Source organism: Staurois parvus, unplaced genomic scaffold, assembly GCF_062004578.1.
Source record: "Staurois parvus isolate SC_StPar_1 unplaced genomic scaffold, SC_StPar_1.0 ptg000025l, whole genome shotgun sequence".
NCBI lineage: Eukaryota > Metazoa > Chordata > Amphibia > Anura > Ranidae > Staurois > Staurois parvus.
In genome coordinates, this window is record NW_028317821.1 from 25,593,494 (window position 1) to 25,610,768 (window position 17,275).

At 37.1% G+C, this 17,275-nt stretch overlaps 1 protein-coding gene across 1 annotated transcript in view; it reads right to left on the reverse strand.

Annotated features, from left to right (window-relative positions):
• Window positions 1-2,824: 2,824 nt before the first annotated feature.
• KITLG (KIT ligand) overlaps window positions 2,825-17,275 on the reverse strand; it is an 86,842-nt gene continuing 72,391 nt past the window's right edge. Inside the window, exons 7-10 of the mRNA XM_089652477.1 lie at window positions 13,959-14,077; window positions 13,619-13,695; window positions 12,667-12,724; window positions 2,825-10,071 (exon numbers count right to left, since the gene is read on the reverse strand). Coding sequence (XP_089508603.1) covers window positions 12,685-12,724; window positions 13,619-13,695; window positions 13,959-14,077 — 236 coding nt within the window. The 3' untranslated portion in view covers window positions 2,825-10,071; window positions 12,667-12,684. The remainder of the gene's footprint in view (window positions 10,072-12,666; window positions 12,725-13,618; window positions 13,696-13,958; window positions 14,078-17,275) is intronic.

Here is a 17,275-nt window from a genome sequence, read left to right on the forward strand (position 1 = left end):
GGCAGTCCTGTGCCATCGGGGGAACCTGAGAATGCAGCCGGTGTTTCTGCCAGCTGACCATAGAGCTGATTGGAGACCAGAATGGTGCCAATCATCTCTACAGCCTAAGAAATCAGAAGCTACGAGCATTTCATCACTTCAGTTTCGCAGGATATAAACAGCGCCATTTGTAAATTGGGAAAGCATCTAATCACACTGTTCTTGGTTTGATTAGATAATGTAAGGGCAGAGGAGATATCTAGAGCCTGATAGACCCCAGATTTCTCAAAAAAGAATTTATGACAATGCCCAGTGAAGTTATAGGGGGTATTTGCATTCCCTGTGATAGCATTAAAAGTGATAAAAAAAATTAAGGGGACAGTGTAAAAATAATTAAACAAAATCAAAATATATATATATATAAAAAAAAAAAAAAGTACCCTCGCCCCCCTCCCCCCCCCAAGCACATGCACACCTGCTCTCCTGCGTTCGTGAGCTTTGACCCTGTGCCAGTATGGAAACAGAGGTTGCACCATGCATGTGAGGTATTGCCATGAACGTCAGATTCAATTATAACACTAGACCTCCTCTGTAAATCTAAAATGGTAGCTTGTGAGGGCTTTTAAATTGTTGCCTATAGAAATTAAAAAACAGATGCAGTTTGTCGCCATTGCAGGGGGCATTCACAGTTTTAAAGCATGTCATGTTTTGTATCTATTTACTGGGCATACCATCATCTATTATATTTTAACAAATAATTGGCCAATATTTTGTGTTTTTGTGCATTAAAAGTAAAGAGAGTTTTTTTTTTTAAATTGCGTTTGAAAAATCACTGCGCGAGTACTATGTGACATAAAAATTGCAGCACCCACCATTTTATTCACTAGGGTGTTTGCTTTAAAAAAAACATATAATGTTTGGAGTTTAAATTAATTTCCTAGCAAAAAATACTGATTTTTTTCATGTGAACAAAAAGTGTCTGAAAAGGCTTGGTCTTCAGGTGGTTAGAAGAGGGAGTGATGTGTGGCATAAACTTCTAATGCCGAGCATAAAATGCCCCCATCCCCCAAAATGACACCTTTTTGAAAAGTAGACACCCCAAACTATTTGCTGAGAGGCATGTTGAATCAATAGAATAATTTATTTTTTTACCACAAGTTTTTGGAAAATGACAAACAAAAATTGTCACTTAAATGATTTATTGCTCATACATGCCATGGGTATATGTGGAATTACTCCCCAAAATATATTCTGCTACTTCTCCCGTGTATGGGGGTACCACATGTGAGAGATGTTTTGGCAGTCTAGCCAAGTACAGGACCCCAAAATCCAATAAGCACCTTCAGGCTTCTAACCTCCCTGCCGGTATTCCCAAGTGTAGCTCGGTTAGAGTTTCAGTACCAAAAGCGGTAACCCCGAGCTACACTCGGGCTTACCATGCAGTGTTGCTCAGTGATCCCCTGCAGTGCCTACCTTGTCCTTCGCTCCCGCGATGTGTCCCCTGCAGCGTCCCCGACCGATGCCGGCATCCGGCTTCCATGTTCCGGTCTTGTGACGTCAGGACATACGGCGCCGAGTAGCAAAAAGAGGCCTGGTCATTAATGGGGGTAAATCCTCTAGAGGGCAAGTGGTTAATAATAATAATAAAAATAAAGTGCACTCAAAAGCGAGAGTGTTGTTATCAAGAGCGACAGCATGGATCAATGTATGCATACTTGGCTTACTCCGTGTAAAAGCTGGCATCCAGGGAAGAGGAAAAGTGCTGAAAGTCTGAATAAACATAGGCCAACAATAACCCACATTGCAATGATGGAACACTTAAATGAGCTGTATATCGTTATCTGCACAACAGCCTCAAATCACAAACACCGCCACTAACATGTATCGAGACTCCGCCTCTTACTCAGAGGGGCAGAGGTATTTAAAAATCCTGAATATATTCTTGCTATTCTGACCAGTAACTCATACATCATCTGTGCTGACCATCTGTACTATACCCACCTGACTCTTTGAAAGTGTGTGTGTGTGTGTGTGGTGCTAACCGTATAAGACGTTTGTGTTTAGGGCTTTATATACTCTTAATAGCTCAAGCCAATATCTTATTTATTAAAACTAGAGTAAAGCTTGGAGTGCATATTTCACTTTTAACAGCTAGGTAGAGGGTTTACTGAAATGGGGCAAAGGGGCAACATAGGCAGTTTCATCACAATCTTTATACATTAGATTTAAAACAGATTTCATTTGTACCAAGATATAATTTCAGAAGGCCACATTGCTTAGTTTAGAGCAGTGTTCCAAACTATGGCACGAGGGTCAGATCTGGCTCTTTGCTTGCCCTTATCTGGCTCTTGGAGCTCTATTTCACCAACTGACACCAATGATGGGGCACCATTCCCCCTACTGACACCATCAATGGGGCACTATTCATCTCATTGATATTAACAATGGGGCACTATTCCTCCCATGAGAACCAATGATGGGGCACTTTCTACTCCCAATGGCCACAGTCTGGCCCCCTAAAGCCTGAAGAACGATAAACTGGTCCCTTGCTTGGAAGGTTTGGAGACCCCTGGTCTAGAACTGCATGGGTTTTGTTGCTCAATGGTGTTACAAAAATTGAAAGTGATTATTTGCTAAGAATAATGATTGATCGTAAATTAGATGCCACAAATCAGTCACTATGGTGCAAGCTACATATAGTAAATAGCACGTAGTATAATTACTCACACTTAACTAGGTGTTCATGTGCAATTTATTGCAATTGCACGCTAAACCTTCCGTAGCTCTAGCAGAAAGCTTAGAGCCTTTGTAGCTCTAGTCTTCAAAAAACAGTAACACACAGGGATAATGGCAGTGCATAGAATTCTTTATTTATAACAATAAAGTATATGTATACAAAGCAATACCAAATTCAAACCAGTAAAAAATAAATCAGGAAATACATAAATTTTTTAAAACAAATATATACATATCACAATATATAAAAGTTTGCAATTATTTTTCTTTTGGCCTGCAGTCAGAATATAATTATCCAAACTGTAACATTAGATGGTTATACTGCTGATAACTGCATTGGTGCTGTAAACAATCTAAATTGTTTCAAGTGCCACAAAACATTCAATTATGTCACCACTAGAAAAAAAAAGTTTTGGATATATAAATTATATTATCATACCAGCAGTAAAAAGAAAAATGGCAAGGTCAAGATTATATACTACTATCATACCCCAAGTAGACAATTGGCAATGCTTTGGATCATTTAAAATACATTTTGTTTGCATCTTCAAACATTTAAAAAAGCCATAACAAAAAACTGTAGTAAATGTAAAAGTTAAAAAAGTAAAATGATGTGCAAAGTTTATTGGTGGGTTCATCTTTCCTTTGAATGCAGAAATTCATAAAACAAAAATGTTTTGGTGACCATATCTTTCAAGCAAAATTTTTTTAGCGAGGCTGCCATAGTGAAGTGTTTTTACCATTACAAGTTTAAATTAACATTAATTCTTATGCTTGACATCAGGATAAGATTTGCTGTAAAGATCATAGGATGGATTTACTGTGAATTTTATGGTGGCCCAAGAAAGAGTAGGGGAATCAAATAATAGACATTTCCTGAAAATGATTCAGTGTTTGAAGCAGGAATATTTTTAATTTCTTTAGTAATTCATCTCTAAATTAGTGTAAGTGTAAAAAAAAATGCACAACTGAGTCAAATGTAGGTTCACATAAAACACAGAAAAGTTGACTAAAGTAAGCATCAGGCAACTACAAGACTACCCTGGGTTTCAGTGACATAGAAACGTGGTTACAGCACACAGTGTTGGTCTGGTCCACTTTTGCCACAACTTGCATCAACACTTACATTTTTCCTGAATAGTATACAAAGCTATGTGCTCTGGAGGATGGGACTAGCACCACTCTTTGTGTGCGCTGCAATAAAAATTTAACTTAAGCAGTAAAAAAGAGGGCAGTAAATTGGCAGTAAATATAGGTACAGTCAGTGGTGCTCTGGATATTTGCAGCTCTGCTACTGTTCTCATACGTCTAGCAACATACGTGACTACTATAAGCCTTTTGGTAAATCATTCTATAATCAAGTCATGCTCACTACTCCTGTATACCAGTTAACATGAAGAAGACAATCACAGATTGTTTCAGTGACCCATATCCTGTCTGCAGTTTTAACATTTGGTTATTTCACATTAGTTTTGGTTATTATTTCAGTTTTGGATATCTATCTCAGTAATTTCCTTCATAGCTATATTCGTTCTAGTAAATGAAAATCCCCTGACAAGTGGTGGCTCTGCCAATTGCACATATGTTTAATCCAAACGTAATAAACATCTCTTTGATTTCTACTTCTGCATTTTTATGTTGTTTGCTTCTCTTGACAATACTAAATTAAAACTTTGGCTTTGCATGTATAAGACAGAACTGTTAACCCTAATCAACTTTATTTGCATTGGTATTCATACAAAAATGCAGAAATAGTATTATCAATAAAAGCATAATATCCTTATTTTTGTATGTGAAGTCATCAAGTTCAATGGGATATTGGAAAAAAAATGTATAATGTAACGTTTGTTTTTGTCCAAACATATAGGTTCACATTTAACCCTATATTTGTAAGCAATCAACAAATGTCAGAATTTGTAAGCAATTCAACAATGGTCAATGGTCCAATTGTCTGAACAGTGTCATACTGCACACACAACTGGACCCATGAACAAAAATGTAATATATTGTATCTTACCGTCATTAAATACCATGGCTGCATTTGTAGTTTTTTTCTTTATTTTCATCTGGTGATCCTGCCAGCAACATACTTTCTAACCTAAGTTGAAAATGTTACCTCACTGTATTGTATCTATAGGGGAGCAGTTATGTCACCCTAGGCTGCTCTGCCTGACTTGGACTATAGAACGCCACTCCATTTCCTTATCTCCATAACATTGGAGGAGGCATTCTGTACTTTACAAATGTGTACCTAGCATGTTTGATAACAGGGCTTTGGATTTAATTGCTTTGTCTCTTTATAAATGCTGCAAGTACAAAATACTTGGTGATCCTGCTATAAACCCCATGTACTCCCAACTTTTTGTGCACAGGCAGTACATGGGATTTATGGCAGGATCACCAGTGATTTTGTACTTGCATTTATAAGGAGAAAAACATGGAGGAAATTTGAATGCAATGAAAAGATGGACCAAAAACATTTTTTTTTGTTTCCATACATGTGCTTTATTTCTTGTAATGCAGAAGAGGTAAGGATTAGACTTGTTGCACAGAGATTCCCCAACCAGCTGGGAAATCAGTGAGTGATGGTAAGCACTTCTAACTACAGAAATTTGTTATTGCTTCTGAGGAACAACTGTAGGTTGCCAATCTTGGTACATACCTCTTATTGGATGATATGCAACATCAGTTGTTCTTGGCCAGCCTTAAATACATAATTCATTTATTTATACTTGCAAAGCAAAAAACTGTTCTTTGCAGAGGTTTGTCCCCCTGTAGATGCCATAAATATCACAGAAATTAATTAAGTAGTGACAAAAGATCTATGACTTATCAAACCCTTTGTGGACATTACATTTTTTTGATACAGCAGATACTCTAGTACTGTAAAGAAATAGAGCCCTGTGCATGTAGGAGATCATACAAAGATGGATTTAATTGCCCCTTTTGTGATGGAAATGACTACTTTGTAATTTGATTTTAATTTCGATATTGATCTGGTAGGTTGGAAAATTAATTCTATGACAACATTTTCATTATACGAGGTCACTGTATTATGTTTTTTACTGTTTATTTGGCTTGGGTCTAAGATATCCAGATTTAACAGATTTGTCAATAAATATTTGCTTAATGCTTAGGTAGAAGGTAAGAGACCTTTAAGTGTTCATCCTATGAACCAAGTATGGTAATGCAAGTGTTGCAAAGTACTTATGAGTATTAGGCAGTCTAATTTGAGATGGGCATTTAGCCCCCTTTCACACAAGCGGACCAGTCGGGTCTGCCTGTCCATTTTCAGGCGGACCTGATTGGACCACCCATTGTTTTCTATGGGAAGGAGAATGTACACGGACATGTGTCTGTTTACACCCACAAGCATTTACTCTGGTCCACCAGACACAGATGGATGGGGAACCATTCCCCATCCATCTAGTAGATCGGATGACAGTTGGATGTAAACAGACCACCCCATAGAGAACAGCGGGGTGTGTCCGTGTCTGCTCTGCACAAGTGGAGTGGACACAGACCTGTCATCTGCCTGCTCAGCAGAGATCAGTGGAGAGATCCCCACTGAGCAGGCAGATCTGATTAATGGAATCTTCCCCATGTGAAAGGGGCCGTAATAGTATAGCAGACAATGTTTGTTCTTGCACTTGTTCAATAATTAGTGCAAATATCAGGTTTATCAAATTAGTCTGCTTGCCTTCATACACAAATCATTAATCTCAAACTAAAGTAGGCACTCAAACTTCTTTTTAGAAACTCCTGATAATAAGGTAATCCAAATATAGAAAAAAAAGTCTCATTATGTAATCAACTGTGGGGGAACATTTATCAAGATTGGGGCACTTTTTGTGGTTGTTTTTTCTGCCAAACCACTATAAACGATCTGTTGCATTTTGTATTGTAGATATGTCACAAATGCTATAAAACTCTCCAATCTGCCATACTGTGCTTTTCTGTGCAGAACCTTATTACTGCAATAGGCTAGTGAAGTTGCTCTGTAGCTGCTGTGGTGCAAGCAGGGGGCTCTGCACTCAGGAATGAGCAAATAGCCCAGCACTGGAAGCAGCACATCAGAGGCGTTCCCTTGAATTTCTGGCTACACATGGGGTCAGTGTGCTGTCAGCACTCATTTTTACAAAGCTGCAGCTCTGGGGGAGATAGGATGAGGCAAGGGTCCACAGTGTAACTTCTGAACTGTTGGGTGCATGCTGCTGTGTAATGCCAGGCTTTGATCTGCTGGCTGTGGAGATCTGGTGAAGGATGGGGGCTTTGATCTCTGGCTGTATGCAGCCAGAGAGGGCTTCTGCCACAGTGGAAGATTGGGAGTCGGGAGAGAGGGCAGGGAAATAAGCAAGGTTAGATTGGGGAGCAAGGAGCACCTCTCTCCACCATTCATACAAAGGTGCACCATTTTAAAAAGTGGTCCATTTTTTGTAATGCGATACTAGCACATATGCTTTGTCAGTTTAATTGCATTGATAAATGTCTCCCTGCGTATTTTGACAAAGAGTTTTATGATACTTAATATGTTACAGCTTATATAGTTTTGTCTAAAATGAATGGAATGTTGTTCTTCTGCACTTTTTATGCACAATTGTTATAAAATGTTACCTTATGTCCAGTAGTGTAGTTCATCCCCAAATGCATCTTTAAAACTCAATATATCCTACTTTTATGTATTACTGCGATTTAAATAAATGTATCTTTTTATTTAGTGTCTTTGCCTTGATATATTTGAACACATACACACTGCAAATTGCTTGCACACAAAGCATCTTCTGGAATTTACTTAGCTATAGTAGTTTTCAGCACATAGATATTTAACCCTTAGTGAAATGAGTGAGCATATTGAATGAAAAGGGGTTAGTTGTCAAATTTTGGGATCCTGGTTACTTGACGTCCATTGGAGACTCAAAAGGACAAAGTGGTTTATTTATTAACTGCATACACGGCCATCGTGCACTCGAATAGTTGTGCCTATTTCTAACAAATGATCAGTTTAGAGTAAAAACCATATGTTCCTTATTATGTCTTTGTTGTTGAACAGCTAAGGAGAGAAAAAATACAGAACTGGCAAACTATTTCAGACCTGTTGAATACTTTCTTAAACCAAGTAGCAACCATTCACAGAATAATACCAAGCACTGTATGCCTTAAAGCATAGGCTTCCTGCCAAACTGTATCTGAAGTTCTTTTGTTTTAGCTGGGCAAGCATATTGAACATTAAATATTTAATTTAGATGAAGATCTTTTTTTGCTCAAGTAATTGAAGAATTGAAGAGTATGGAAAAATGTCTACACCCATTATCAGATGAGGTGGTATCTTCCACTGTTAGTTTGACTTAAAGTGAAATGAAAGTCTTAATTTAAAAAAACTGTGAGCAGGCATGTTCTTTAATGTGGAAGAGACATGCAATGTCTCTTCTGCAATAAAATAAATGTACCTGCCTGTTCCTGCACAGCTCAGTTTACATTCCAGCACAGTGAATTTGTGCCAGGATGACTGTACTCCTGTACATGTGAAGTCACGTCATCTCACACTAGTCAATCAAGAAGGCAAAGACCAACTCCTGGAAAAAGCCAAGGAGAAGGTACCGGACTCAGTTAGAGACCTCAGAATGCTTAAGCAGAGGTAAGTATTGAGACTTTTGTTCCGCTTTAATACTTAATATTATAAACTGGGAATAACCTTTCTTACTACTCCATATACCACAATTTCACTGACATGTATGTGATATACATAGATAAATTGTATAGACCTAGTTTTTTTTATATAAAAGCTGACCCTGCTTTAATTATAAAATTAGGAAAAGAATAATATTCAGTTATACACAGTTTATACATTTTCAATGTTAACATGTAAGTTATTAGAAATGAGCCGCCTTCATAGAAATGCAGAATCTATACTAGAGGCAAGCCTATGGCCTGTGTGACAAGTACCCAACCACGCCACTTGCCTAGCAAAAAAGAAAACTGTTCCATGTGTCTAACAGATCTAGAGATGGGAAGCATGATTATATACATGGTAATGACAAAAAATACATCAAGCCCACGCATACAATGCACATATCCCAAAAAACACTTTTCATGAATGCAGTGATCTCATGTTTAGAAAATATATAATTGATGTCTCTGAAAATAAAATGAACATAAGTAAGAGTATTAAGATTACCATGATTTCCTGCCAGTGTTAACAGATACTGGGAGAAGAATGTGTTAACAGATTCCAACAAAGCACTCCTCGTAAATGTTACTACTGGCATATGCTGTAAGATTAATTATTTATGTTATGACATCAGGTTTGTAATAAAGTATTTAAGATCATAATTTCTACTATAGTAAATGGTTGCAATAAATAATTTAAACTTGGATATAAATACAGACCACTTGATTATGCCATTCAAGGCATAACTAAAATTATAGTTTTTTTCTTACATTCTTCTTGTCACCCTGCCCCACCATTAATTTTCCATGATACTTTACTGAGGGAACATTATTGGTGGAGCATTCTTTACATTGGTTGACTTCAGGACTCTGTAACTCACTAATGGAGTTAAACAGATCATGCCATTCATATTCGAGTCATATTATTTGTAATGATTTTATTAATTTATGCCTACCAGGCTCTTTAGCTATCATGATTAACAACTGAATGTAAGTGGTATGTACTATAATACTTTATGTACAGAAATGTGCATCCAATATAAAAAAATATATTTATTATGTGAACTTAAAAAAAAATTATATACGCATATATCCTAACTCTTGTGCTGGTAAGAGAAGCACTATTCTTATCTGTTAAAGAAATGACCCTTTAAATCCTATAGATGACTTGCTATGAAGAGTCTTCACACTACTGTCTTTGGGCGCTGTTGTTCTATCATGGCTGATGTAGAGAAACAGTATCCAAGGCGAACAAGGATTAGTGAGAGTGTTTGATCCCAATGATTTTCACTGAACGACAGTATATTTGGAGCTGAAACATGAGGAACCACTGAATTGTTCCAACATTTTTGTTACTTGATAGCCCAAAAGGTATTTTTCATTTTCATCTTGGCAGGAAAACCTTTTGATCTCAGATTTGTCCTTGAGCCTTTGCCACTTTTACTGTAGTTATGCTTCTGTAACCTATGATCGCAGATGTCCTACAAGCTGAGCTCTTATTTTTCGGAAACAGAGTTCCCTTGCACAAACCAGTCCCATGAAGCACTTACTCTTGTAGGCAGTTTTAAATCAGGGCAAAGACTGAATTCATGTGTATCACGAAGGAGTCCTAATAACAGTTTGTTGCAGCTCAAGAGTAAATGAGTCTTTTCAACTGCTCCAGATAAAATTCAAACATAGTGCTGTCACCTGCAAGAGTAAATCAAACACAGATTAACATTTCAGAAGGAGAAAAAGCTTTGCTGTGTTCATAAATGTAATCAGTAAATACATCTTAGTGAAGAAATGAGGTTTAATTTACTGAAAACTATTTTATTTAATGTATATAAGCTAAAAATTCTAAATGTCTGATAGAGTTCATTGTTTGGCCAAATTTGATGTAGTGAGTCAAATAGATTGTGCAAATATTGACTTACAGGCTGTACAACTAATTGCCAGCCTGATAGAGGCATCCAATACAGTGCAATTATTTTCTGCATTGTGGCGCCTCCTAGGAAGGCTGGGTATATGCATTCTGCTTAGGTGTAGTTTCTGAATTAGTTTTCGATTTATTAAAATAAATTGCTTTATAGTTGAAGAACAGGAACTGGCTCACTTCATCATATCCATTGAATGCATGGTCCATTTGACTATGTAACAGGAATTTCTGATTCATTTTCTGACAGTCCGAACACTCTCAGAGAGAAATTCTTAGAGGAATTACTGTTAACTGTATTCTATACAATCTATATTTTTGAGAGCAATTCTTTTTATGCCTACTGATAATTTCAGCTGTACAGCTTTTATGATGGTATAAGCCATCCTTACATGGCACTGGATTGCTTTAAGAATTTTGAGGTCAGATGCACCATAATATTTACCATATATCCTTCTAGATGAAGATGGAAACTGCATTTGATTTTGTAGGAATAATAACAATACTCTAATTGGAAAAAGAATATTTAACAAACTTTGTATTATTTTTTAAAATGTCTTCTTAAATTATACTTTGGATCAAACATCCAATTTTAATATATTGGATTAAGCCACAGCGTGCTTCCTAAGTGGGGTTTGTGAATTAAATTAGTGAGTTATACATAATCAAGAACAAAACACAAAACATATTAAATGCTGGCGGGCAAGCATGAATAGATTCTCTTATGATCACACATTAAAAGAAGTGGGCTGTCTGTAAGAGACTTCAGGAGAAGTGATACAGCTTTAACTAATATCACATCAAAAGTACTTAGAATACATGTGCTCATGCGTGAAAACTATGCGGCTTTAGGGAGTACAAAATGAACTCTTTATATAACAGTATAAAGGAAACAGCAAAAACTGTCAAGTAATTCTGCCTTGCTAAGCAAATTTTATTTCACTTACTGAAGTATATAGTGCAACAGCCAAACAGCTGCATGCAATCAGATACAGCCACTGTCCGGATACTTTGACAGCAGTGGGCACCAACTGTCAGAGAACAATAGACTGCAGCTGAGATTTCTCCATCCACAATGATGTAAGCGTTGGAGTCAATAGATTTCTCTTGTTACAGTATATGGCCAGCTTAAGGATGTGAAGCACTGACCAGGGGCGGACTGACCATTTGAGCACTCAGGCACTACCCGAGGGCCCGGGCTCAGTGGGGGGCCCCATGAGATGCCCCTGGTACCTTTAATTAGCTTTTCATAGGCTTTTTTGGGTTTGGGCGAAGGACACAGGGGCCCCATGATCCCTATTGCCCAGGGGCCCCATGAGTTGTCAGTCCGCCCCTGGCACTGACAGTCTTCCAGATAGTAAGCTACCATGGGATCATTTGTCCAGGATTTAGGTCACACCTGCAAGTAGTTTTTTTAAGCAAATAATATATTTTAGTAATGTTGAAATGTGTCCTGTTGGTTCATCTTAAGTGGGAATGTTAAATGAAAGGCCTCATGCAAACAGGACATTTTAAAAATGCTCCACCTCTTGGCAGAAGCGTTTTGGCAGAAAAAACGCCTGGCGCTTGTCAAAATACTAACGCGTTTACAAGCATTTAGGAGCATTTACAAGTGGCAATTCATTTTATTGGCCAGAATAATAATTTATTCTGGCCATTGAAATTAATTAATGTTCAAGTGCTGAATGTGCCTAGCATTAACGCGAGTTTAGGCACATTTACATGCATTTACAAGCGTCAAGTGTTTTTTCTGCCAAAACGCTGCTGCTCCTGGATGCACTGGCTCTATTTTTTGTTTCCTGCTGGTAAACGCTACTGCTACTAAAAGCTTCTAAAATACTATGTGTGCATGGACACATAGGACAACATGGAGGGCTGTTTGGAAGCAGTAAAATAATGCCTGACACCCCTAAAAGTGGCTGCAAAAGCCCAGTGTATATGAAGCCACAAGTTTAATACATCAAACAACTAAAGGTTTATATTACAACAAAGCTTTCCTTAAGAAATATTTGATTTGGAAGGATTTGGACTACAATAAATCAACCTGAATGAACATGTGTTGATAAGATCAAAATTATTTGAATTCACGCCCTTACAAATTAGGGACTAGAGGGATGATTTGATATCCATCCATAACTGGTAATAGGAACAGAAAAGCATACTAACTTGATAAATCTAGATTTTACTTAGTTTTCACCAAGCTTTATTTGATCACATTATAGAAAAGCAAGCTTTTTGGCAATCAGTCTGTGTCCACTATTTAATAGTTTATTTGCTACACTCCTAACTAAAAATTGCTTGTTCTGATATTAGATTAATGTGCAAAAAATCACATAACCTTACAATAATCTTAAAAAAAAACAACTTACCAGGAATTGCTAAAATGTCTAAATTATGGAAACTTCTTTTGCTGTCTGATGTAGCATGCTAAGAAAAAAAAAAAGAAATCTTTTAATATACAATTCAACTTAGTTATTGAAGGATTCAATATTTATTTTCACTGAATAATCACTGAACAAAGCACTCTTCAATGGAAGTAAGTAATAAATACTAGTCTACTACTATATGAATAGCTCACATAATTTGATTTGGCTTTATAGTGCTAGGCATCAGTTTGCCTTTACAGCTGGGAATTGAAAATCCGATTTTTACTGTATTTGCTCAATTCTCTGTATATCTGACATATCATGCAACATTAGAGCTCATGTAGGAACTGGCATGCCCACTAGGTATGTCTAATGAAATGTTGTAAATTTCCTGCCTCACCTGTATGTCATAGCGAGACAGCTTTTTAAGCCGATGTAACATTGCAAGAACATTTAGTGGACAGTCATGAGACCTATTGTGTTAGAAGTTTTATGAAATGTTGACTACAGTGTTTTTCATATATGAAAATGTATGCTGCTCTAGGGCAGCTTTGTGTCAGTCATAGAGAAGCATAGTCATGATTAAATGCCATGTCTTAGGGTATTACATTCATGTTGGCATACGTTGAACCTGGCCTAATGGAAAGTCCAGGTCTCAATACCTAGCACTTTCTTCCATAAGGGTCAACCTCTCTGTATGTATGGATAGTCAACTGTCAAATCTGGCAATACTCTATTTATGACCCTCTGGGGGTACTTACTAAAACTGGAATAGACCGAATCTGCAGCAGTGCATAGTAACCATCTTCTATCTTAAGCTTGTTCAGTTACAAAAAAAAACACAGCTGCTCCCAATTTTGCCTGCTCCAATCTTAGCAAATTCCCCTCTTTTCATCAAGGACAGTTTTATACATAGAAGAAGACAAAATTTAGTCAATTAAAGAAGAAAACATACTTATTTAATTCGTTAGTGTCTTTTTGATCAGTGTGCATTTCAGATACTTCATTATTTGCTCTTCTTTGGTGTTTTAACTGAAAAAAAAGCAATAAATAAATGTTAGGTGTGCTATTAATCTGATATTTGATATTGATTTCCAAAGCTAAAATGCCAGAAAGAGGATCTGTACTTAAAAACAATATGTGACAATTATTTTCAGCTGAATCCAATCAGATTTGTTAAATTATATGTCATGGTCTAGGCTACTATAACTACTCCTGATTCAAATGATAATAGAATCACTGCTTTTGTTACTACTAGAACTTATTAAATTTTATATGCATTCAGAACAGCTTACCTTCCAGCACATTACACCAAGAAAAAATCCAGCAACCGTACAGGCGATTGCTATAGATGCTATGCTAGTCCATGGTAAGGATGAACTGCTGCTGCCAAGTTCAGTTTGGTCTGTATATCCTGTAAATAAAAGTAGAAATTATGATTGGTGGTCCATAAATATTTCTATAAATACTGTAAATGAGGATATAGAAAAACATATGTCTCATATCTAAGGAACATTTTTATTTTTCAGCAGCTCATGTGTCAAAAGGCATGAAATCTACACATAGAAAATGCTGAAATATATGTATTAATGGATAAAACAAGGTGCAAAGTGTAGTGGTCATCTATGAACTAATATGAAAGAATTTTCATCAGTTTGGTCTAAGCTACTGAAAGATGTTTGATTGGCTGCTGTACATTGCTGCACATCACTGTTTTACCCAAGATCAGGGGTTTCCAAACTTTCTAAACAAAGGGCCAGTTTACTGTCCTTCATACATTACGGGGGCTGGACTGTGGCTATTAGGAGTAGAAAATGCCCCAGAGTAAATGTAAATAATGCCTCAGTCTTGGTGGTCAATGGGAGTAAATAATTACATAGCATCTTTGGTTAGTAGGAGGAGAAATAGTGTCCCATAATTGGTACTGGTGGGAGAAATTGTGCCCCATCATTGATGTCATTGGAAGACATAGTACCACATCACTGGCATTAGCAGAAGAAATGGTGCCCCATTCTTGGTGTCACTGGGAGAAATTATGCCCCACTGTTGGTGTCACTGGAAAGTTTGGTGTCTCATTGTGGAATGAATAGAGCCTCATATCGGTGAGAGGAATAGTGCCAAAAGGGCCAGATAAAGACAAGAAAAGGGCCACATCCAGCCCTTGGGCCTTGGTTTGGAGACCACTGCTCTAAATCACTAAATAAACCCAACACAGTATTATCTAATGTCCTTGCACAGATCAAGGACTGCATTATATTCATTGCTCCTTGGCTTTCTTAGCACATCTACAGATTCTTGTGAAGCACTTTTCGACTTAGCAAATAAGAATTCCACAGAAAATGAAAACCTTTTTTGTAACTTTAATGTTTATATAAAGAGATCCTATTATTTATTTAGAAAATTCAAACTTTTAATCTCCAACTCTCAAGTACTTGTTCAACAGCAGTTCATTTGCAATACATTTTGATAAATGAAGCCAAATTATGAATTGCGCATTCTCAATTAGTTACAATTTTAAATCAAGTAGTTTGCTATACTCATGTGTTAATAACAAGGTCTATTTTGCTATGAAGGTATCACATGCGGAATATCCAAAATGTAAGTTCAAGTAAACATTTGCTCTTAAAAGTGTTGTACTTGGCAGTTCACATATTTTGGAGAGGAACCAAATGACGTACTTTTCACCTGCTGGAATAGTTTTGAGATAAAACAACATAGCTAGAAGTATAACTGACACATTCATATTCATAAATTATCAAAATCTGTCCAAATGATCTGAAGCTACACAATTAATATATCCATTTACAGCTCTCCCCAGTCTGTTTCTCTGCAATCAGTTAAAAGATGTCAAGATATCATGTAAAAAATGTAGCAGAATCTAAAACCTGTGCAACTTAATTATCCCCTTATTTATTCAAAGAGTAAACACATAACGGAGCTGTTGTCCAGATTCTGACAGATACAGAAAATGGGCTTGTGTTGAGATTCTAAAACACCTATTTAAATAAGGTATTTTTTGAAGCAATATGATCCAAAAGTTTACCCAGTACCATTGTAAAAATCCCTGAATTCAAAGCTTGGAGTTACCCTCATCAAGGTAAGGATTGCAAAGTCAGCATGGGCCAGTTCTGTAGTCATTGTGCACTTTAGGGTAATTTACAAAGAAGGGAAGTAAGTACTTTAATGCACAATATTATGTTAAGCCATATGACTTAATTCTCCTCTTGCAGTAGGTGCGGAACTTGTACTAATGACATCTGTTGGCATTTATGCACATGAGCCATTTCAGATAAAATCATTTCAAGATCTTTAAAGGAACTGAAATATTAATGCATTGCTAAGGGGGAGGGTGAATTTCTGTATACCCTATCTGCAGTGACTGACAATACAAGACAATGGAGTTGATTTGCTAAACAAAGAACTTTTTCACCAGCTCAGTAAAGTTGGATACACTGCAATCATCCAATTGTGCAAAATACTTAACATTTTTTGCACATGATTAGGTGTTCAAAGTGAACGCAAGGCTATTTGTTTAAGGTGGATTTCCGGTCGTTTTTTGTGTTTATTAAAAGTCAGCAGCTACAAAAACTGTAGTTGCTGAAATTTAACAAACACACTCGCTTGTCCCAAGATCCAGCGAAGTGCTTGCCTGTGCCATCCCTTCTCTCCCTCTTCTCTCCCTGGCGCCAGAATCTCAACTGTGTGCACTTGGCAGTGACAGCTTGCAGCTTCACAGCTGGGAGCCCACTGCACATGCACGAGTCGTGCTGCACCTCCTGATTGGTCTGGCAATCTTCTGGGACTTGTGAAGTGTCCCAGAAGACTTCGGGGGGAAGGAGTGAGGCCATACTTCTGGCTCAGTTCGCCATGGCAAACTGAGCTGGAAGTGGGAGCTCGTACCTGTCGAAACCAGGTATCTGCTCCCCCTCCCCCCCAAAAAGTGGCAAATGTGGCAGTGAAGGGGGGGGGGAGGCAGACAAGCCGAGCTTACCCTTTTGGGTGGAACTCTGCTTTAAGGGAAAAACATTCCCAGACGGGTGTCTAAAAAGCATGTGCCAATAAATTCTTGCATAACCTCCAGTATATATATATGTATAAAAATATATATAATGTCACCAATGAGCAGGAATGTCTACAATTTGTTGGATTGATGGCTGGCTAAAAATGATAACATTCACTGCATATACACTGTATTCTTTCTATTGAACCATATTTGTAACGTAAAAGTCAACAAAAGCTGTACTGATGAAAAGACAATCATTTATGTAACATGCTTTACTGTGTGACATCCTAAAAGTACCAGAACCAAAACGAAATACCAAACATAGCAGTTAGATGGGAGATACAACTATGACATCACATTCCATTCTTTCCAAACTCCTATTCCGTGTAAATATTTTATAAATAAGATTAATTGTTATAAAAGATTGCCAGTTATGATGTAAAGTAAGAAAGAGAAACAAAAGAAAAAAAATACAAACTTTGAAGTATCTGAAGTAGACCAAATGTCTCTCTATTTAGAATGTGAAAGGTAAAGTGTATACTGTATAGTACAGGAATATGCAACAATGTAAATATTTGGAGTAGGTTAATCTGATATGGAACACTGCTT